General features: G+C 50.3%; 2 protein-coding genes across 6 annotated transcripts; both read right to left on the bottom strand.

Annotated features, from left to right (window-relative positions):
- Positions 1 to 204: 204 nt before the first annotated feature.
- Positions 205 to 7,015, bottom strand: rbm44 (RNA binding motif protein 44). 2 transcript variants are annotated; one of them, XM_040201578.2, is made up of 19 exons: positions 6,178 to 7,015; positions 5,907 to 5,928; positions 5,712 to 5,818; positions 5,421 to 5,550; positions 5,310 to 5,344; positions 5,010 to 5,143; positions 4,724 to 4,905; positions 4,054 to 4,603; positions 3,919 to 3,980; positions 3,614 to 3,763; positions 3,340 to 3,508; positions 3,219 to 3,253; positions 3,042 to 3,123; positions 2,806 to 2,908; positions 2,535 to 2,648; positions 2,398 to 2,459; positions 2,180 to 2,253; positions 1,747 to 1,948; positions 205 to 777 (listed from the first exon to the last, which is right to left on the bottom strand). In XM_040201578.2, the coding sequence occupies exons 1-19, from the start codon at positions 6,293 to 6,295 to the stop codon at positions 487 to 489; spliced, it is 2,622 nt and encodes an 873-aa protein (XP_040057512.2). In that variant the 5' UTR covers positions 6,296 to 7,015; the 3' UTR covers positions 205 to 486. The 2 variants fall into 2 exon arrangements, with proteins under 2 accessions (XP_040057512.2, XP_077946695.1); XM_078090569.1 differs by having other exon boundaries at positions 2,806 to 2,917; positions 6,178 to 6,758.
- Positions 7,016 to 10,425: 3,410 nt separating this feature from the next.
- On the bottom strand, positions 10,426 to 19,156 carry etv5a (ETS variant transcription factor 5a). 4 transcript variants are annotated; one of them, XM_078090574.1, is made up of 13 exons: positions 18,891 to 19,156; positions 17,650 to 17,833; positions 17,454 to 17,550; positions 17,318 to 17,365; positions 16,946 to 16,996; positions 15,492 to 15,615; positions 15,099 to 15,404; positions 14,705 to 15,006; positions 12,955 to 13,017; positions 12,788 to 12,856; positions 12,419 to 12,588; positions 12,217 to 12,324; positions 10,426 to 12,067 (listed from the first exon to the last, which is right to left on the bottom strand). In XM_078090574.1, the coding sequence occupies exons 2-13, from the start codon at positions 17,695 to 17,697 to the stop codon at positions 11,837 to 11,839; spliced, it is 1,617 nt and encodes a 538-aa protein (XP_077946700.1). In that variant the 5' UTR covers positions 17,698 to 17,833; positions 18,891 to 19,156; the 3' UTR covers positions 10,426 to 11,836. The 4 variants fall into 4 exon arrangements, with proteins under 4 accessions (XP_077946700.1, XP_040057515.2, XP_077946701.1 ...); XM_040201581.2 differs by having other exon boundaries at positions 12,223 to 12,324; XM_078090575.1 differs by having other exon boundaries at positions 17,454 to 17,547; positions 18,891 to 19,052.
- Positions 19,157 to 20,926: the final 1,770 nt, after the last annotated feature.

Raw genomic sequence — 20,926 nt, 5'->3', positions numbered from 1 at the left:
TGGTTTTAAAAGGTCAAGAACTGAAATGAGACTTAATTATTCTATCCAACTGAAATATCTGTCCATCAATCATCAGAGTCTCTAATACACTTGTGAAGAACCCCCCCAGCCTGCACTTCTATTCTCAGCGGTGAATGCTGCCACATGTTTAGTACATTACAACGGACTCGCGTTGTGCACAACAACTCTGAAAGTAGCAACATATTTTAGTCAGTGTCCTTTTTATTCACAGAGGACATAAAACAAAGAAGCAGATGCATAAAGAACCGTATGCAACCGAACACCATTTAGACATCTGCATGAACCGATTTCTTTTCAAACCTAAACAGACTGCAGAATAACCGGCACAAGACGCCGTCAAACCTTCGAAAGAACAAAAAAAAGAACCCTGCAATAAAAACAAAGCCCATGGAAGCTGAGGAGAAGGAGCCGTTGAGGTCAACCGAAAGCAGTGAACACAACACGTAGCAGCACAAACGGGCTCCCTCATGGCTTGGCGGCGCGCTCCGACCGGGTCAGAAGCTCCGACGTCATCTCCCTGATGGTGCTGAGTGGCAGCCCGCTGAGGGCGCCCTGCTGCTCCGCCTTCAGCTCCATCAGAGCATCCACGATCCCCTGCCTGCCCGCGTCAGGGTGCCGCTGCGTCAGCTCCGCCATCAGCGTGTGGAAGCTGCCCATGGGGTCAAAGTGTCGGGGCGCGGAGGTTCCCTTCGCCGTGGGGGGGACGACCACCTTCCCGTCTCCCACGCTGCCGCCGAGCGGCGGGTGACTCATCAGCTGGACAGACGGGGAAATTAATCCCATAGCGTGAAAAATATCTAGGCGGGTTTTAAGGTTCTCTACATGATAATCTGAAATATATATATACAGTAATCCCTCGTTTATCGCGGGGGTTACGTTCCGAAAATGACCCGCGATAAGTGAAATCCGCGAAATAGAAAACTTTTTTTTTTTTTACAATTAGCAACTATTACATGTATACAAATACAGTGACTCGCGTGTAGGCCGTTTCACTGCTCTTCAGACTGGGCCGCTGCATCCTGACTGCGCTCTGCAGTGTTCTCTTCTTCTGAAGCCCGCGGTGCAGGTGTGTTTGTTCGGGAGAAGAACATAGTGATAGGCAGCTGTTGTCGCTCTTTTTTCTTCTTTGCAAAAAGATCCTTGTACACCGACATGCCACCATCGATTACGTTGGAGAACTGTAATGAACGGCTCGGGAGTGAGTTTTTAGCGAATCAGAATGCAGAGCACAATGCACCAAAAAAAAAAAAAATGCATTATGAAAATCCGCGAAATAGCGAATCCGCGATAAGTGAACCGCGAAGTGGCGAGGGATCACTGTATATATATATATATATATATATATATATAAACATGCTAGCTGCTAGCACTTGTTAGCGCCTTGCTCAGCAGTCACCATGTTTAAAGCCACGTGGAGGCAATAGACATGCCGGGAACTCTGTATAAAACACATTTTTCAGGATTGTTAAATAAATACCAATCTACAAGGCCGCCTAATCTAAATTGCAAATTCACTTTCTATGAATTCAGGCGTGATCTATTTTATTTAACAATCAATCAACACATGTGATGCGATGTGAACACATTGTAAAGTCAATTTGAGATTTTGGTCAAAAGACATTAAATTCAGATTGAATGAAGATGCTGCACTTGTTTGAGAGCTGATGAATCAGCGTGTGCACAGTACCTTCACAGCTGCCTCCAGTCTCTACTTCACACTCTCACCTTTCTCTCAGTCTTGGAGGTTTCGGGTGCGGTGGAGTCCTTTGAAGACTGCGGCCCGCTGATGGAGGCCGAGGCCCGTCTCCCCCCGACGGCTCTCCTGATGTGCTCCACGCGTAGAGTGTTGCCCTGCACACAGCAGCCGTGCAGCTCCCTCACTGCAGCCTCGGCAGATTGTGGTCCGCTGACCATCACTATGGCAACCCTGGAGACGGCAGTCGGCAAGAGGGGCATTTGTTTTAGGGAGTCGATTTGGGAAGCAAACCGCCGCTCTGACATCAGAACTTGTAACACGAAGGCGTCGACCGTGGTGACTGATGAATAACAGCGTAACACGACACAGGTCACAATAACTGACCACTGAACTGTACCAAAGGGCGAGAGAGCGGCTACATGGAAACAAGGTGCTGCCTCACTTCTTCGAGGAGCATCTTACCTGAAATCAGTGTTGAAAGCAGAGACGCTGGCCTCAGAGGCGTTATGTTTCTCAAACCACAGCATCACGTCACTCTGGGGGAGACACAAGTGATCTACAGTCTGCACTGCCCTCTGCTGGCTCCATCGGTGTTTACAGGCATTCACATTTCTTAAGTGTAACAGCGCTCATCCTCGTGAGCTCCACTGACGCGGTAAAGTCTGAAGGAATCGACAAACCTCTGTGGCGTCGCTGGGCAGATTGGAAACACAGAGCAGTTCACTCTCCTCGCCGGCTGATTCTGTGGTTAAAACAAAGTCACCACCGACCATTTGATCCAAAAGAAAGCTGAAAGCTTCACTCGCTGACCACGTACTGGTGCTCGTCTGCTCTCCCAGCACCCCTGTGGGCTCCTGACCCGGCTGGGCCTCCACCGGGTTTTCCTCAGCATCGAACCAGGCCTCGCATGGGCCCAGCTCTCGGCAGGCAGCTGTGGTCGCACATTTTCCCAAAAAAAAATAAATTAAAAAACAAACGCTTAAATTTTGAGAAAAAAAAGTCATAGCATTTAAATTTGGAAAAGAAAAGTCTGCACAGGATTTAATCAATGACTTGCTTGTCAGTGGGGGAGTGGCCCTGTTGCTTACCTGTGAGTTTTTCTCCTGGCTTGGATGCGTTTAGGGGGGCATCAGCGAGGGCTCTTCCTGCTGCGCTGTTCTCACTCTTTATCGGGTTTTCCTTTCCCTTTCTCTGGGTGCTCTGAGAAAAGAAACAAGCCAGACACCAACGCCGTTCAAACTTCTGAGGAACAAATGGCACATTGGTAAATTCGCAGCAGTAAAAGAAACACGGTTTCATTTCTAACTGAGTGAAGTTAGCCTACCTGGGAGCCGCCTGTGCTCCGATCATTAGGACGTCCTTTTTCGCCTGCTGATGTTTTAGGTTTTCGTGGCTCCTCGGAGCTCCTTTGTCAGAAAAGACAACATTAAAAGCATTCAGAGAGTCTACGTTGCTAAACCAGAAAAATGTCATTACTTCAGACACGTCTGGGCTCACATACCGAGATGGAATATTTTCCTGCACTTCCCTTACGATCTAAAACAGGGACATAGAAGAATTAGACCACAAGCAGATACCTGCTGAGAGTTTTTCCACATCATGGGGCAGTCGGGGAGCGTTACCTTTGCAGGGTTGTAACTTGCGTGTGATTTTACTTGCTTCAGGTCAACACACAGAGGCTTCAGTTCCTCCAGAGGAGTTCCTGCCATGATCTCATCCCTCATCTGATTATAGTCAGATTCCAGTTTTTGCAGAAGATTTGCAAAGTCTGCAGAAGGGTTGGTGTTTTTCCTACAGAGAGAGGTGGAGAGTAGTGAACCTAAATCTATTTGGATGAATTGAAACTAGCAATAAACACCCACGAAGCCTGAGTTTGAACAGGTGGAGTCTCCTCACATTGGGGCGAGCTGACCTCCCTCAGAAGAGGTGTAGTGGAGCCTCCAGCAGTGCTGTTTGCACATAACGTACTGCAGCGCCAGGAGGCCGAGCTCAGCCCGCTGAGCCCGCTGCAGGCAGTCACACTCCTTTGTCCATTTACAACCAGAACTGAAAATAAAATACACATATGTATAATTACAGATATCATGCATAGAAGATGTTCCATGGAGCAATTTTTCAAGAGGCAAAATGCCTTTTAATCTCTCAAAGTTCAGCCAGTAGATCCTCCTGACTATTTTCCATGTGCTCCTGATACACATTACCTTTTCATTTCCTTTTTTTGTCCTTGTAGTTGCTCTTGGACCTTCTGAAGTTTGGTAAATTCCTGAAATATAAAAAGGAGATGTGTGATGTTTTGTGTGGCCGTCATAAAGATTGCCCTTTGGTTTCAGCCTCACCTCGGCGACGTAGTCCAGATCTGACATGTACACCTCCGTATTGACATGCTTGTCGGCCGTCGGTGAATCCTCAGTTTTGCCGACGGCCGGCGCGCACGTTGCCGGCTCTGCGCCAACCATGATGTCACAGGTAGTGACGCGGCGCCCCGGAGGGCTGTGATGTTCTGCAGCGTCGGCCGTGGTGACAGACTGATCCGGCTTTGGGGCCCCGCTCTCAGTGTGGACTCTGTTCTGGAACGTCCTCACATCTTTGGTGGTCAGGCAGACCAGAATGCTCTCATCGTTCACCACGATGCTGCTGTTGCTCTGATCTCCGAAGCTCGCGCCAGCTTCACCATCGCCTTCAGGGCTCTCGTTACCCCGCAGCATGTGACCCTGAAGCCCTTCCGCTGTGCTGCTCTCCTCCACTGGGTCCAGAGGTGAGCTGTTCTGTTCCGGCTCCACTGGCTGGCAAAGGCTCCACTCACTATACTCTGCAGCATCCATTTGAGTACTGTTGAAGCTGTAGTACTCAGGAGACACGTCTTCATCACCTGTCGGACATTCTGACCTGTAACATGAAATAACGCGGCTCGTATCAAGAATAATTCCAGCTTGCACTCCGGACAGTTCCGGACGGTCTCCTACGTCTGGGGCTTTGTGTCATTACCTTTAATAGCAGAGAACTCACCGTGATAGACTGACGTCGGCGTACGTGCTGTCGCATTTGTCACCTTTTGGCGTTGCGGTGCAGCTCCTGAGCTCAGGCTGCCCCCCCTGCCTGTGTGGTTCCACAGAGAAGCTGGGTGGGGCAGCCGGACCCTCGCCGGGCGTCTGCCACGATGGCCGTTGTTCGCTCAGATGGCAGAAAGCCTTCAAAATAATGTATTATGAATTGCCAAAAATGGTAACTTGAATTAGAAGGTAGTTTATGACTACGCCAGTGTCGTATACAAAGAAAGTGTTTGTGCCCTTACGGTGCCGCCCGGCTGCTGGTTCGGCTCCTGCGTGGTTGAGCAGTTGAAGGCTGTTGGATGTCTTTGGGATTCGTCCCCGCGGTAGCGGAGCCGGTTCAAAGTCACCCACATATTATTGGGAAGCCTCTCACAGTCTAGATGAGTACCGGGCATTTTTTGCACAAAGGCGCAAACAAGCAGACATGCAAGTTTAAGCTTTACTAGTCAGAGGGTTGTGTCTTATTACTTACTGGAAAGTTTTTCTTAAAAAGAAAATAAGTACAAGAGCATCACTGGCCGTGTAGGTGATTTGCAAATTACCAGATCTGAAATATGTTGCTCTTTGCGTTATGGATCTGAGAAGGAAATGGTTAGAACAATAAGATTGTGTTATTATTAATTCACTGTATTTACTGTGAGAAATAGTCAGACCTGTTGGACATCACGGTCTGCTGGGCACTTGACACGTTCATCTGAACCGCCTCACACTTCACGTAAACGTAGTGCTGGGACACCTCCAGCGCCGGGTGTCTGAGCAGGAACTGCTGCAACCCGCCTTGGTCTTGGAGAAAGGAACACAATAGAAAATGTGATCCATGTTAATCTTCCAATGTTGTCACATGAAAATGGCATGTGGGATATAATTTAGCAGAGCGCACGGTCACGTTTTTGGCTGACAAACCCGTTTGCTTATTATTCAGCAGGATAATCCTACAAACCCACCTTCTATGTCCGTCCTGTCCTCTACAGACAAACTGAGGTACCAACCCAGCAGCCGGGGGTCGGTCAGGTGAAGGAATTTGTTAACATCCACCAGATCAAAAACTGACCTGGAAGCAGAACAGCACAGCTCGGAGGTCCGTTCATTGAGTCATTGATTGATTGATTGATTGATGGGGAATACAGTTTGCTGCAAACCTGTCCAGCAGGAACTTTCTGACTTTTTCAGCAGCATGGAGAAAATCACAATCAGATTAGTAAATTAATTCATTGGAAAGAATCCCGTCGAAAACGTGCCCTTGATAACGCGACCTGCGCTGATATTGTCAAATAACGTCAATTCAATTAAAAGAAAAAAAACATGAAAAGTCCCCTATTAGGAGAAAATCCCTTTGTAGGCTGCGTCTTTTTTTTTTCTTTGACAGCGACCACGTGTTATTTTCATCAACAGAGCGGTGACTTCACTTACTCTGATTTCCAACGCCCGCGTCGTAAAAACAGGGTGCGACATAATACAATGGCGGCGCCGCCGCGCACTCGCTGGCCGCGTAATTGTACGTCGGCCAGCCGGTGCGGAAAGCAGCCATGGGTTCGGTGCCACAAACAAAAGTCCGAAACGGAGACGAACGAGCGGTCGTCGTCGCCGATACGGCGTTAGAGAAACGCGAAAAAAAAACGAACGAAAAACGGTTAGCTAACGTTGGCTAGCTAACTAGCTAAGACCAACAGACAAGCGCCAACTGCAAAAAAAACCTCATTAACCTAAACGCATTTTACCATATCTGCGTTATTTCACCCGGCTTTACACTTATAAATTATATAAATGACCGGGTTTCAGTTACAATAATGTTGCCTGTTTTGGAGGCGGTGGGAAAAATGCTTCTGGTTAGCTAGGCTAGGTTAGCCAATTAAGCTAATTGGCTACCAATGGCGGGCCGTCTAATGGGCCCTCGACGAATCACCAACACGGATGTTGGTCGCTTCTGTTCGGTGGTTTCCTGCCCTCGGCTCCGTAGGATTACCTCACCAATAAATGAGTTTACGTTTGAAAGTGGTAACCAGCTCTGTTATTTAGCTGTCAGATACAGCATCAGATGAGAGTAACGTTAATTTGGGAGAAGAGAGAGTTTAACGGTAATATAAATTCAATATAATCTCACCTCTGGTTTCCTTTCCGGCTTTCTTTCTGCTTGCCAATGGTGTTTGGAATTCTGCGTTCACATATTCCTCACATACCGGTTCAAATAAATTAACGTGCACAACTTAACGCTAAATCTCAGAATTATTTTGATAGCCGACTCTCCGACCCGTCGCCATAGCAACTCCATCTAATGACGTCAAGACACTGATTAAACAAATGAATGTCCAATGTTATAATATTATTTGATTTAGGCAGAACCTTCTCAGGGATATTTTTTTGTTTAAAACATTTAAGACAAGATAAGAAGATAAATTTGGCCTCTTTTTAGAAATATGTTGAAGGCTTTTAAAAAAAAACATTATTTGTGAAATGTTATTCCTTTTTTTAAATTCTACACAAAGTATTGTTATGGTAAAATACTGAAACTCAGGTATTGTATTAAATCTATAAAAATGCTGCCATAACTAAAAACAAATATTATATATCATATATATGACAGACATGGTAATATTCTAGCCTATGACATATCTCTCCTGTTAATACTTGCACTCAAAGTGATCTTCATCCTAGGACTGATAAAAATAAAAATAACTGCCTTGACTTAATCTCCTTGTCCCGCACATTTTCATCCTATCTTCTGTTGTGCACTCACACAGAGAAGAACCGTGTTCTGAAGAGGAAGATTACCAAACACAGCATTATCCAACATTGTAATCTCGCTGTCTCTCCCTTTTTTGTTTATTTCGGCTTCATTTCTAGCAAAAAATAATAAAACAATGATTAACTTGGAGCACTAAAGTGCAGAAAGTTATATCGATTGTTAGAGGTCATCACCCCAGCGCTCCATTCAATGCTGCTACACAATTATATAAGTCTGTTACATAAGTCAGCGTGTTTAAAATCCCGAGGAGTAAATGTAACGGCCATGTTGTTGCGCCTCCAGGACGAACTCACGTACCGATCTGATAGGTGCTGCGTTTCAGTTCAGCACCGTTATTTTAGATTTATTTAGAAAAAGCTCCAAATCTCAACTCCCACACTCCACCCACGAACTACAGGGGAATAACAAAGAAAAAGGCAGAAAGATGCAGCCTGTGAAGGCTCTGGAACAGTGTGTCCATCTATTGCAATGTGTCCTTTAAAAGCCAGATGTTATGCAGTGGTGCAGTTACAGTCTGCGTGTTAGCCTCTGGGAGGCTGATGCAAATACCCTACAACACATGGCAAAAAGTCCAATACACGCAACAAGTCTTTGTTTTCTGTATTTTGTGCGATGAAAATCAGCTAAACTATTGTTTTACATCACATGCTGCGTTGCTGCAGGTTGATTTACGTGTCAGAACTGGTGCATCCGATTAAGATTGTGACAAAAGGATTCGTGCAGCAGTCACATTCAGTGGGGCGTAATGTTCTTCATGACTCCATCCATGCACAAGCATTCACAGATCCCATAAAAGTATGAAAAAGGTAAAGCGTGAAAACCTCTGAATATATTGCATACATGTATATATGTATTTGAAATGGCCTTGTGCCTTTCTGATCTCGTTGAAGTCGGCCTCGGCCTCTTCAGTAGCTCCAGAGCTCACGTTCCAACGGGACGGGCTTCCCATCCACCAGAGGGCGGCCATGCTCAACCAAAAAAAGAGACGTGCGCTCCCATGAAGATATGACATAAACACAGACTTGTGGGCGGTGTGTGTGTGTGTGTGTGTGTGTGCGCGCGCGCTTGTGATAATTATGTAACAGAGTTTAAGGAGAAGGGTCTCACCATGGTAATTAGTATTGTGCGAACACGGCGTGTCAGCCCAATAACGTGGTGGATCTGTGCTGTTCCCTCCCCGGCAGCATGACCCACATTTCTCAGTGTGGACAGAACAGAGTGGTTTGCTTTCTCAAACTGCAGTGGATGCAGGCTGCGTGTGTGTTTATTGAGACACTGAGTGCTCTGGCATATATATATGTATATATATATATATATATATGCAGTATTTTGTCCTGTCGGGACCCCTGGCAGGTGTATTCGTGGCGGGGGAGGAGGCCCTCTGCGTCTCCAAGGTGACGGGACCTTTCCCAAGCACCACTGGCTCCTGTTGAATGGATCAGGATCCTCGTGTTTGGCTCACGGCTTCCTCTTGACTCCGGATGAAAAGAACCCCCCCTTAGAGGGAGTTGGATAAGCTGGTGGGTGGACTTGGTCCCAAGGTCACGAAGGAGCCTTCCTGCTCCCACTGGACCGTCTCCAGGTGTGTCAGTGACAGTGACGCATTGTTGCGTCGGGATCGGACCGCTGGACCGTGAGAACTCTCAGCCACGCTGTGAACGTTCACGCTCCAGCTGGTGATCCAATACGCATCTTCACGAGTGGTGGTTGTACTACTCAGGCACTGCTCAACAAACACACACCCGGGGGGAGGAGGGGGGGTCGGCTTTGCCATGTCGTTACAAACGATGGATCGGCGGCGAGAGAAACTCACTATCACTGCCGATCATTATCCGAAGGTGACTTTCTTCTAAATTCCCAGCAGCTGACTCACAGATCGGAGAGGAGCAAAGTTTATGATAAGAATGCCTCCGGCGGACGGATGACGAGGTGTGAAAACAGAACAAACATCACGGGGTGTTTGTGAAACACAACGTGTACCAGTACTTACTTTGCACTCTGCATAAGACAGTGTTCTTTCCTTTGAAATACTTAGTTTTCAGATTTAGCTCTAATGGTACAACGTGTATAGATATCTATATATATATATTATTAAAAGTAGCTTCTCTGTAACAAACTACATGATTCTTGAGGCATTAACAATAATTTATATATTTATATATAAAGTGCTACTCACATGATCTGAGTAGTTTAAATAAACATACATGTATTTGAATCTTGTTCACGTGACGTCCAAACCTGATGACGGGTTAATGTTAATTTAGCTTTCCTGCAACATGTAACTACCTGTGCAGCCAAACTGTTCTCACACATGCCCGGATGATGAACCCGGAGCCCATCACACAAAGAGGATATTGCGACACACTTGAAATGAGAGAATGTCAGATTTGATTTCTTTATTTAAAATAACATGTGTTATCTCGCCCTGCAGACTGCACTTTGACCTCTCACCGCGTAGCGGCGCATGCATAGAAGATATTTTAATACTTACTCTGTGCGCTCAGCCAAGTCTTCTATTTGCACTCATGAATGATTCCACCCAAAAACAAGCGCACGACGGCCGTAGTTTTGGACATAAACCGAAGGTTTCACAGCATCAAACCGAATTATTCCCTGATGAAGCACGCTTGAGCAGCACACACTTTTCGTTTTTTATATACAATGGTTACGGCGTTAATGATCCATAAGTACTAAGGTTTGTGCTCCAATGCGGATTCAAAAACCACACGCTGATGCTCAAACGTTACGACTACAAACGCATCTTTCATCATTAAAAGGAGACTAATCATTTACCCAGAAAGGGATCGGGGGGGAGGGGGGGGGGGGGGCATGTGACTCTAAAAATCATGCCCGGTCTGCTGACCCACTGAGGGGGGGGGGGGGGGGATTATGAAACACAGCAGGACTTCAAGCAGTGAAGCATAAAGGAGTGTTTATTGTACCCAGTACAGATTATCATAAACTCGGCAGTGTAAGAAACACGTGGTGAGGAACTGAAGCCGCTACGAGACGATCACGTGTGACATCACGTGTGACATCACGGCGGCCTTTGACACAAACAAACGCACCTTCTCATCCATTCTCTTAATGGAACAGTCTGCAGTAGTAGCATCATAAGTTTTTTTTTTTTTTTTTTAAAAGGAACTCGTCTATTAGAGCCTAAACTATACAGCTTGTACATTAAAATCAAAACAAATGCAGCCTTATAGCAAAAATAGATACTTTGTATACGCTTGTCTCTGCCCCCACCCACTCAGAAACAGACCGTTAACACAAAAACACACCTTTTTAAAATGCAGAGAATATCACAAATATGTTCTTTGTCCAAAGACAGTCAAAGCGATATGTTAGAGGACTCGCCATGCGAACAGGAGCACGAGTCCCCGTTGGGCGGCGTGGGACCGCCCCAGCGCCGCCCTCCTTTCACCCCACCCGCATGCACCGCCCCCCCGATGCTCCGGCCATACTGGTGCATCGGAGGAACTAAAACGCGGCCGAGGAAACGTCAATACAACCAAAAACCAGCAACGGGACCGTTAAGCATCGATTCCTTTCAGGAATGAAACGCCTCGGGGCGGCTATGCAGGAGGCGGAGTGCTAATGGGGACCCAGCAGTGATGAGGAGGAGCTGCACTGCATCCACCATCTACAGCGATTACATCAACACGAGAGCCGGGAATTCAGCAACGTCTCAAAAGTAAAAGGAGAAAACGTCTGGCATTCAAAAACAGATCTGCAGTTTTAGAATATGTTGTGCGCGGTACGGCAATCCTTTCGTGTTTTTTTTTTTGCAAATTAAAGCCCTTTTACAGATGTCGTAGTTCAGATGTGGCAACATGAAAATTGGGGGGGGGGGGGGGGACCAAAAAGGCAACTATAGAATAGTTAGTGTGTCTGTTCGATTTTTATTTTGACTGTTTGGTTACTTGATTGTCACAAAAAAATCATAAACTCCTGCAGACAGAGGGGGGGGGGGGGGGGGGGGGCGGGGCCCCGGCAGCTCTTTTAAAGGCTGCTTTGTTTGGTCACCGTAGCAACAGCTGCCCCTTCTTACAGTCCCCCTGATGGCGCCGTAGCACAGCGGCCCCAGGCCTCCCCCCTCATTCCATCTTAGGTCGGGAGCTCAGAGTTAATTTTTTTTCTCCAGGGGGGGGGGTTCCCGGGTGGGGCACGAAAGGAACCCCAATGCCCTTCCTGACAGGCGGCTCCAAAAGTTCCAGCTCTGGAATTCCTTTTTTCGTTGAGAGTGGACGTCGAGGGACTTTTTTTGGAGTGTTCTACGTCAGGGACCCCCCCTCCCCCCTCCTGCACAGCCGCCCGCTCAGTTCAGTAGCCGTAGCCGTCTGGGAAGGGCAGGCCCGCCCCGCACTGCTCGCCGGCGTCCAGCAGGTAGGGGGGCGTCTCCTCGTAGTGGGTGAGGGGCACGGTGTCGTCGTCCAGCCCCGGCAGGCTGTCCGGCTCCACCTTCAGGTTGGGCCTCTGGTTGTCGGGGAAGGCCATGGAGAACAGCGCCTCGGGGTCGCACACGAACTTGTACACGTACCTCTCGCCCGCCACCTGAGAGGCGAGACCAGGACGCGAGTTAGCCCGCGGGACGAACGCCCACGATTCACACTCGTCGTGCTCATTAGTGAATCGAATATGGACAACCGAGCCGCCGGTAGGGGGGTGGGTGGGGGGGGAGAAAGGAAAAAGGGGGCACGTGCCTTTACCTTCTGCATGATGCCCTTCTCGTAGTAGTAGCGCAGCGAGCGGCTCAGCTTGTCGTAGTTCATGGCCGGTCGGTTCTTCTGGATCCCCCAGCGGCGGGCCACCTGAGGTACGACGCACAAAGAAATCCCGTCAGCAGAGGAGCAATTGGGGGAGGGCGGGGGGAGGAGGGAGGAGGTTCGGGTCTCTGGCGCTGACCTCCTCGGGCTCGATGAGTTTGAACTCCATGCCGCGGCCGGTCCAGGCGATGAAGTGGCCGTTGGCCGGGTCGTCCAGCAGCGTGACCAGGAACTGCCAGAGCTGCAGCGAGCCGCGGCGCTGGTAGGGGGGCCCGTCGCGATACACAGAGGGCTCCTGTTTCACTTTACCTGCGAGGAGGGAAAGGCAAAGAGCGTCAGCCGGCGCCAGACTCCACCGCGACCACAGTGTGGCGAGACATTCCTGCCAGATGGCGGCCGTGAAGTGGACCCGCCAGCAGAAGTCTGGACCGGGCCAACTTCACAGGGATCCAGTATCTCGTACATTGCTGCTAATCTGGAGGAGGAGGGGGGGGGGGGGGGCGCTTACCGTCTAATCTTTCAGGGACCACACAGGTATCGTCAAAGTAGAGCTGAGCATCCCTGTCGAAGGAGAAGCCTGCGGCGGAGACAAAAGAAGAACGGCTCCATGAACGGGACGAAACCTCCGCGGGGCGCGAGGAGGCGCGAGAAGAAGAGCAGCAGACGAGAACTTACTGTCGTGGTTGTTTTGGTAGAAGCTCCCCGCTCTCCCGAACAGAGACTGACAGTTGGGCACTTCTGTAAACAGAAAGAGGACGGGTTTAGACCGGAGGCGTGCGCTGCGTTCAAGTACCTCTGGGCCGCCTAGGGGAGACGCTGGGCCCGAGCTACGTTAGCGCGCTAAGTGCCGTAGATTAAAAAGGAGCGGAGCAGTCGTCATGTCCATGCACAGCAGTGAGAGTAGACGGCACACGACATCCCCTGCAAGTCCTCCAGACCAGATCAGCACCACGGTGCCTGTATTAAGTCTCAATGACAATCGAGTTACGCCAGTCAAGGGTCAAGGCCTGTCTTCCTTCACAGCACCGTCTCTGCAGCACCCCCCCCAATCCATTATTCTGTTTCCTGTCTACTGATAAGGAAACCAGGGATGAATCTCCAGCAAGCGTTTCCTTGAGCGCGTCCGCTCTCGTCCTGGCGGGAGGACAGTTCGGCGTTTACTGGGGGTGAAATGCGCGTGGCAACAATGCATCCAGGTCATTATCTCTACACCAAGTGCTGCATCACCGCCCGCTGAGCCGAACACGCACCACCACCACCACCATCATCATCCACCCAGAGATACTAGGCCTCGGTGACGTAGGGATTTAAAAAGGCCATAAGGCGCTAAGAGGATTTGTCATTACATCATCGCGCCGGGCAGAGAGGGGATGAGACTAGGAGAGCGTGAGCGAGCGCGAGAAAGAAATGACAATAAAACAGTTGCAGGGTTTTTAGGGAAAGACGAATGTTAATGCATCAGAGCGAAGGACAGCAGCTGGGCGGGGTGGGGGGGGCGTCGGGCATCCAACAACGCGCCGCCGAGCCGCTCGCTGGTTTGGTTTGACTTGAAGCGGAGCGTTTGGCGGGGACTGGCCCCTGGAGTCAAGTCCCGCGAGGGCCTCTAGCAGAGATCTATTCCAGGTCGGCTCAGCGAAGAGGTGCTGCGTGACCCAGTTACTCTCTGCCCTTGGAGGCTTACGGCCACTTTTACTTCATTGGCGTCACTCTGGAGGAACGATGCGGATTAGGCCGTGTGTGTGTGTGTGTGTGTGTGTGTGTGTGTGTGTGTGTGTGTGTGTGTGTGTGTGTGTGTGTGTGTGTGTGTGTGTGTGTGTGTGTGTGTGTGTGTGTGTGTGTGTGTGTGTGTGTGTGTGTGTGTGTGTGTGTGTGTGTGTGTGTGTGTGTGTGTGTGTGTGTGTGTGTGTGTGTGTGTGTGTGTGTGTGTGTGTGTGTGTGTGTGTGTGTGTGTGTGTGTGTGTGTGTGTGTGTGTGTGTGTGTGTGTGTGTGTGTGTGTGTGTGTGTGTGTGTGTGTGTGTGTGTGTGTGTGTGTGTGTGTGTGTGTGTGTGTGTGTGTGTGTGTGTGTGTGTGTGTGTGTGTGTGTGTGTGTGTGTGTGTGTGTGTGTGTGTGTGTGTGTGTGTGTGTGTGTGTGTGTGTGTGTGTGTGTGTGTGTGTGTGTGTGTGTGTGTGTGTGTGTGTGTGTGTGTGTGTGTGTTTCTGCTGCATGCTAGAAGTCGCGGGGGGGTGCTAACGCCCAGAACAAACACGGCCACATTCCGGGCCTCTGCCCGCTGTACTTTCACAAAACCCGAGACAATTACTCTCACGCAGCAGAGCTGCAGACGACGACTTCTTCTTCTTGGCTTTTTAATTGCGCGGGATGCTTGGACCCCCCTCCCTCCCCGAGGACGTCTGTGGTCCTTTCTTCGGCTACCCCGCTCACCAGAATCGAAGCAGAAGTCGCGCGGCTCCGGCTTGATGGCCATCGCGTGGAAAGCCGCCGCCGGCCGGCGGGGGCCCGGGGGCCCCATGCTGGGGACGCCTTGCTCCGTGTACCGGGGGTCGACGAGCTCCTGCTTGAAGCCCTGGGGCGGCGCGGCTACGCACGGCTCCGACATCTGCCGGTGGTACGGCGGCCGGCCGTCGCGAGGCAGGCTGCTGGGGGGCCGGGGCAGGAAGTGGGGGCGCCCCTGCCTCTCCGCCGGGGGGAAAGGGAGACACGGCTCCGACATCTGCCGCTGGAACCTAGGGACGAGAGGGAGAGACGGGGGTGAGGCGGCGGGTGGGAGGCGGTCGGGTGGCGGGCGGCGCGGAGACGCCCGGCGGGTTCACCTCACCTGTGCTCCTGCGAGAAGCTGTTGGCATCCTGGCTGACGGGGGCGCAGGGCACGGCGAAGGGGGGGCTGTGGAGCGGGTGCGCCTGCTGTTCGGGAGAGCCCGCGCTCGCCGCAATGGGCTGCTGCTGCTGCTGCACGCGCACCGGGCGCGGCCCCGGGGTAGGGTTGGCGGCGTGGGGGCGAGGAGGCGGAGCCTGTCCGCCCAGCGGGCGCGTACCTGCCGTGCTGGCGGGGCCGCACGGGGAGACCGGCGTCGAGGGGGGTGTTAATGGCTTGAACCCGGGAGTGGGCTTCCTGTCACAGGCACTGTAGGGGGAGGGGGGGGAATCATCAACATCATGGCGTGCTGCTTCTGGCGGCGCTCTACCTGTGCGCGACGGCCCGCCCACATACCTGTAGCTGTAAAGGCACTTCTCCCCGTAGGGCGTGGGACTCCGGTCCTGGCGACAGGGGGAAAACTCTTTGGAGGGGGTCAGCTCTCGTTTGATCTTGGCTGGCGGCGGCCCATGGAACATCACTGCACACGAGGAGACACGCGGCCGAGTGCATTAGATCGCCAGATGTCGGCGCCATGAACACAAGTGCAGCCGTTATTCTAAACCGCATTTTGGAGCTGACGGATAAGCGGCCGTATGGACAACGTCTGCGTATTCCCTCGACTGACGAGAGCCACTTAGCTGCCGTTTATCATCTGCAAGACAACAACAAGCCGCCCACCGCCGCCACGGTAACACGCACACGCACGCACACACCAAAGACGCAATCAAGCTCCACGTGCGGCTCCCATTAGGGGAGGCCAATAACAATACCCATGAATCAGCGGGGCAGTAATCTAATGGCGGTAAATGGTTTTCTTCTCCCGCTCTCTGTAACCATTAGACAGCCGCTGCAGCTCCCTGCGTATCGGGTGCAGCTTCCGGGGCGCCACATAAGAGCCGGGGGCAGAAACTAGATCCCTTGGCAAAGAGGAGACATGTGGGGGGGGGATAAATCTCCCATGCTGCCACTGATGGACCGAAGCAGAGTGACAACGGGCGCGTGAGCTCATCGGTGTGCACGGTTTAGAATCCCCCGGTGGCTCGAGATTTAAAAAGAAAAAGAAAAAAAAAAGAGTAAAGCAAATAAATGAAGAGGATTAGGAAACCTCTACAAACTCCCATCATGCACCACCTGAGCTCCTCGCCGAAAAACTGAGAGTGCTCCCGAGTGAGCGAGTGAGCGAGTCTGCAGCCCGGCAACAGACGCACAGTCAAACCCACTTCCCAGTATGAGACGCACGCCGTACCGCCCGCCGCACACCGACCTCGGATTGGGCCGAAACGTCACCCTTGATCACACGTTACAGCGCCGGAAGCTCGGAGGGGGGGGGCGTTTACGGCGCCGCCGGGCCACGAGATTTAACGGGCAGCACCCCGACAAGAACAACAAGCAGCAGTAGCAGCCGCCGCCGCCCCCACCTCCTACGCCTCAGACGAGACGGGGCGTCCATCGCTCCGCTGGTCGCAACTCAAACATGTCCGCACGGCTGCAGCGTGCGGGCGAAGACAGGAGCCCGCGTGGAGGAGAAGAAGACCACCAGAGTCCAGCAGGGCCCACCCCCCCGAGTGCGGGAAAGTGTGAAATCAGATTAGGGGCCCGCGCCACCCCGGCTGATAAAGCGAGGGAGCGAGATGTGTGCCGATTAATAGTGTTATACAAAAAGGAAAGGTGACCCCGGTGGGACGTCGCCTCAAAAAGACGCGCTCGCCTCCCTCAAAAACATGAAGAGGAAGCAGCCGGTGAGCTGCTGAAGAGTCGCACTACGAGCAAAGACGCACACACAGACACACAAAACACACAATACTCACAGCTATCCGACTGGAAATCTGGGACAAACTGTTCGTCATCGGGCACCTGGGCTGCAAAGACGAAGAGGAAACGGAGCACGTGAGGAAAACGCACCAACACTTTTAATCTCTCAGCCGGGGAGGTGAAACGAGGGGGAAGAAAACTAATCTGCTGGAAACGAGTTCATGGAAAGGCTCTCAAAAAAAGAAAAAGTAATGAGGTATTTTAACGGAACAAGGCAGGACAGATCTGGGTCTCCGTCAGCAGTTTCTCATGCGGAGGACTTTGCTCTTCTGGTTATGAACACAAAAACAACAATATTTGACTTTCTCAGAGTTAATTTTTAATCTGAAGACAAAAAGTCCTAAATAGTTCTAATAATGAAAATCTACCTTCTGCAATCCAGATCTCCTGCAGCTGACTGAGGTCCTGGAAGAGATCTGCAAACGGATGAATAATAAACACAGTGAGCACGGACTCCACGCTCAGCGACAGAAACCCGTTCGCCCGCCGCCGCCGCCGCCTCACCTTCCGTGTCCTGCGCCAGTTCCGTGTCGACAAACTTCCTTTTCCGGTCGCTCGGGGGCCTGTGGTGGGACGGCTCCTCGGCGCGAGACTCCTGCTGCTGGGGAGAGGAGGGAGAGGAGGGAGCGCGTGGTAAATGCACAGAGCTCCGTCCGTCCATAGCAGCGCGAGGACGGGAGGCTGGCGTGTGTCCACTTACGCTGGGCGGGACCATGAATGGCACCTGCTGGTCATAGAATCCGTCCATGTTATCTCTGTGATTAGGGGGGAGGGACAGGGGACGAGAGGGGGGAGGGGGGTGGGGGGGGGGGGGTATCTGGGAGGGGGGAAGGGGGAGGTGTTCGCTCTAAAGCGGCGTTGCACGGAGGTCACGTCGTAGGTCACTGGAGGGAGGGATGGGGGACAGGGGGGGGACAACAAGACAGCAGAAGTGAGAAGAGTGCAGACACATGTGGGCACTTGGGTGTTATGACTGAGATTCACTCCGTTTCGAGGTGGAAAGTCAGCTGGAGGCTCCGACCTGCTGCTATAAAGTCGGTCACACTTAAAATCATAAATAGAAAAAGGTCCCTTCAATGAGAAAAACAAGGACGGGTTAAACTGCTGTCCTCTGTCCTCTGCAGAGTGACATGACTCACCCGTTAATGGGTGAGCCACGCCGGGCAATCATTATGCACATATTACAGTTATTATACGTTATATTACAGTTATTATATTAGGACTAACTCATACGGCCCCAAAGCACATCAACCAACATTCAAATGAGGGAACAGGAAAAAAAAAAAGAAAAAACTTTCCTGCATCATATTCTTTAATTATTTAAAAGAGAAAAGTGACTCAGACAAGATAAAAACTGTAGAGATATGAGACAGTGGCGTGAACTGTTCGGGCGACACGGTCCCTAAACGCACCATGAAGAAACGTCCCCACAGATGGGATTTTAATTTTTACCTAATTTTCGCAGTTTTAAAAAAAGAAAAACAAACAGCACATTTTGGAGCGAAGTTCTGAGTTTTATGCGGGTGGGGGGGGGGGGGGGGGGGTGTGTGGGGGGGGGTCACCCGCCTGCTCCTCCTGCTCCTCCTCCTCCCCGCCCTTCCCCCACCATCCCTCCCTTGTTTTTCTCAATGAAGTGAAACTCGATCCGTGTGGAAACGCAGAGGGAAAAAAACACAGTGGGAGAAAAGCAGCCGTCCATTCACAAAAAGAGAGAAATAAATCTCAAAGTGCGCGCAGTGACTCGAACGCAGCACGCGCTGCTTAGACAACAAAGTGCGGCGTTGTAAAAACGTTTGAAGGAGTAAACGCATTTAAATAAGATGGCGTAGTGCGCTCGTTTGTGTAACAAAGTCTAAAAGAACGTAAGAAAAACATCCAGCCGCCGCAGCGCTTTTTTTTAATTTCATTTTTTTAAAGCCTGAAAAAAAATATATTGCTTACCTCGTATGTGTACGTCCTCAATATCGGAAGAATACGGTAATAATATCCACGCAAACCAAAGAAACAACGTGTAGATTAGTCGCGTAACCGCCTGCGCTGACTGACCGAGGCGCCGTCCTCGACTCACAAAACTTGACTGAGCTCTGTGCGGTGGCCCGGTCCGCTTCCCCCCCCGGACCAGAGCGGCGGCCGCGGAGACGGGCGCTGATTGGCGGAGCCGCGCTGTCAATTAGAGTGGGGAGCCAATGGCGTCTCCGGGGCTAACTACCTATGCGTGAGGATTCCGTTTGGCCAATCACAGTGCGGCAGAGGCCTATTTTTATGAATGGCTGGATTTCATTCACATCCCCCCCCTCGCCCCTCCCCCCCTCCTCCCCCGTCAATGCCGTGACAGAGTTTGTTAAAGGGCCAGCTGCTGCGAGAAGGTGGAAACAGACCTGTACGGTCGCTGCTGATGCGACGTCAGAGTGACGTTGACTTTCCCTTCACTCTAAAATTAGATAAAAAATGAAATAGATTATTCCACTGTAAGAACTAATTGGATTTGAACTGAGTCACCGCCACTAAAACACTGCATAATTATTAGAGAAGCTTATTTTAACAGGAGAACGATCCAACCAATCTGTGTTTCTGGAGAGTGATGCAAGAATACAAAGAAAAATCTTTTTTTTAGTAAATTGCATAAATTGATATCTTATAAACAAGCTAGGCGTCTTTAGACAAGCCCTGTTCCGATTAGCACAGGGGCTTAGATTTACTAGTCTCTATGTCCTTATTATTTGGAATATTCCACACTGCATTACTTCATTTAAATGTTAATTAATAGCATACATTTTCTTTTCAACCATAAGAACTACATCTTTTAGGGAAATTGTAAATCATTCTATTCTTCACATAACCATTTATAATGAGTGTAAAAATAGTTCAATCAGCATATAAAATCCTCTCCCAACATAGATTTTAAATTGTATAATTTAATTTAAATTTAAAGTTGCTACTGAGAGCACCTCTTCAAAAGCAACTCTTTGATCCATTGTAAAGTCTCCTGCTGCATTACGTGATGAATGCATGTTTGTATTTTCCCACTCCCATCTTATCAAATGTTTTTGGCAATTTGTAAAACTAATGTTTCAATAACTTCTCTTTAACTTTTGACATTACAAACCCAAAGTTTTGTTGAAGAAAAAGACACCATGACTTTGTGGCGCTCACAAATATGTGTGTGTGCGTGAGGGAACGGCTGTTGAAGCCCCAAAGGTCAGAGGTGATGAATAAATAACCGTTGTCATTATCACCTCGTGTCACAAAATTAGGAATCCCTTCATATTAACTCTCTGTCACTCTGCACGCAAATTTCTCAGCAGCTGGTGCAAAAACTATAATCCTCAGCAAATCCCTTCAGCCACGCTGCAGATACTATGAGCTCGCTGCGGAGGCAATAATAGTAAGAACCTACGTTTGTAGTTGTGACATCGGTAGCACAGAGCTATCTTCATTAGGTCAAAGGTCAAAGGCAAACGGCTTGTCTTTCAGGGTATAAACTCCACTCGGAGGCGCTGAAAAACATGGAGGTGAAGAGGACTTTAAAAAAAAAAAACACCCTCTTGCAATCCTCAGATGCACGTGTGCGTGAAGCATTAAACAGCAGAGGACATTTCTCAAAAGCAACGGCCTGCCGGTCCGGCTCACGGCCGTCTCTCTCTGCGTCGGTGCGGATGTGGTGGGTGGTCGCTGGGAGGCGCGTGGAGAGGCGGCACATTGTGTTGCTGTTCTTACTCTTTCCTTAAATAAATGTGCCTTATGCAAAGGGTGACATGTTGCTTGTGTACATAGCTCTGTCCCTCCCTCCCTCCCTCCCCCGGTGTGGGGGAGTGTGAGCTTGTTAGACAAGGCAGTGCAAGACGTCAGCGCTAATCCTACCTGTTCCCTCGAAAGGCGATGCAACTGTAGGTCAGTGTGGCGCCGGCACGGAGAGCCGGGTCGGCGGGGCCGCCGTGTGTGCTGATCCCGACCCTTTAGACACCCAAGCCTGGAGC

Source organism: Gasterosteus aculeatus, chromosome 16 (assembly GCF_964276395.1).
Source record: "Gasterosteus aculeatus chromosome 16, fGasAcu3.hap1.1, whole genome shotgun sequence".
NCBI lineage: Eukaryota > Metazoa > Chordata > Actinopteri > Perciformes > Gasterosteidae > Gasterosteus > Gasterosteus aculeatus.
The sequence above is the reverse complement of the archived record's forward strand: the minus strand, read 5'-3'. Positions and strand labels throughout refer to the sequence as shown.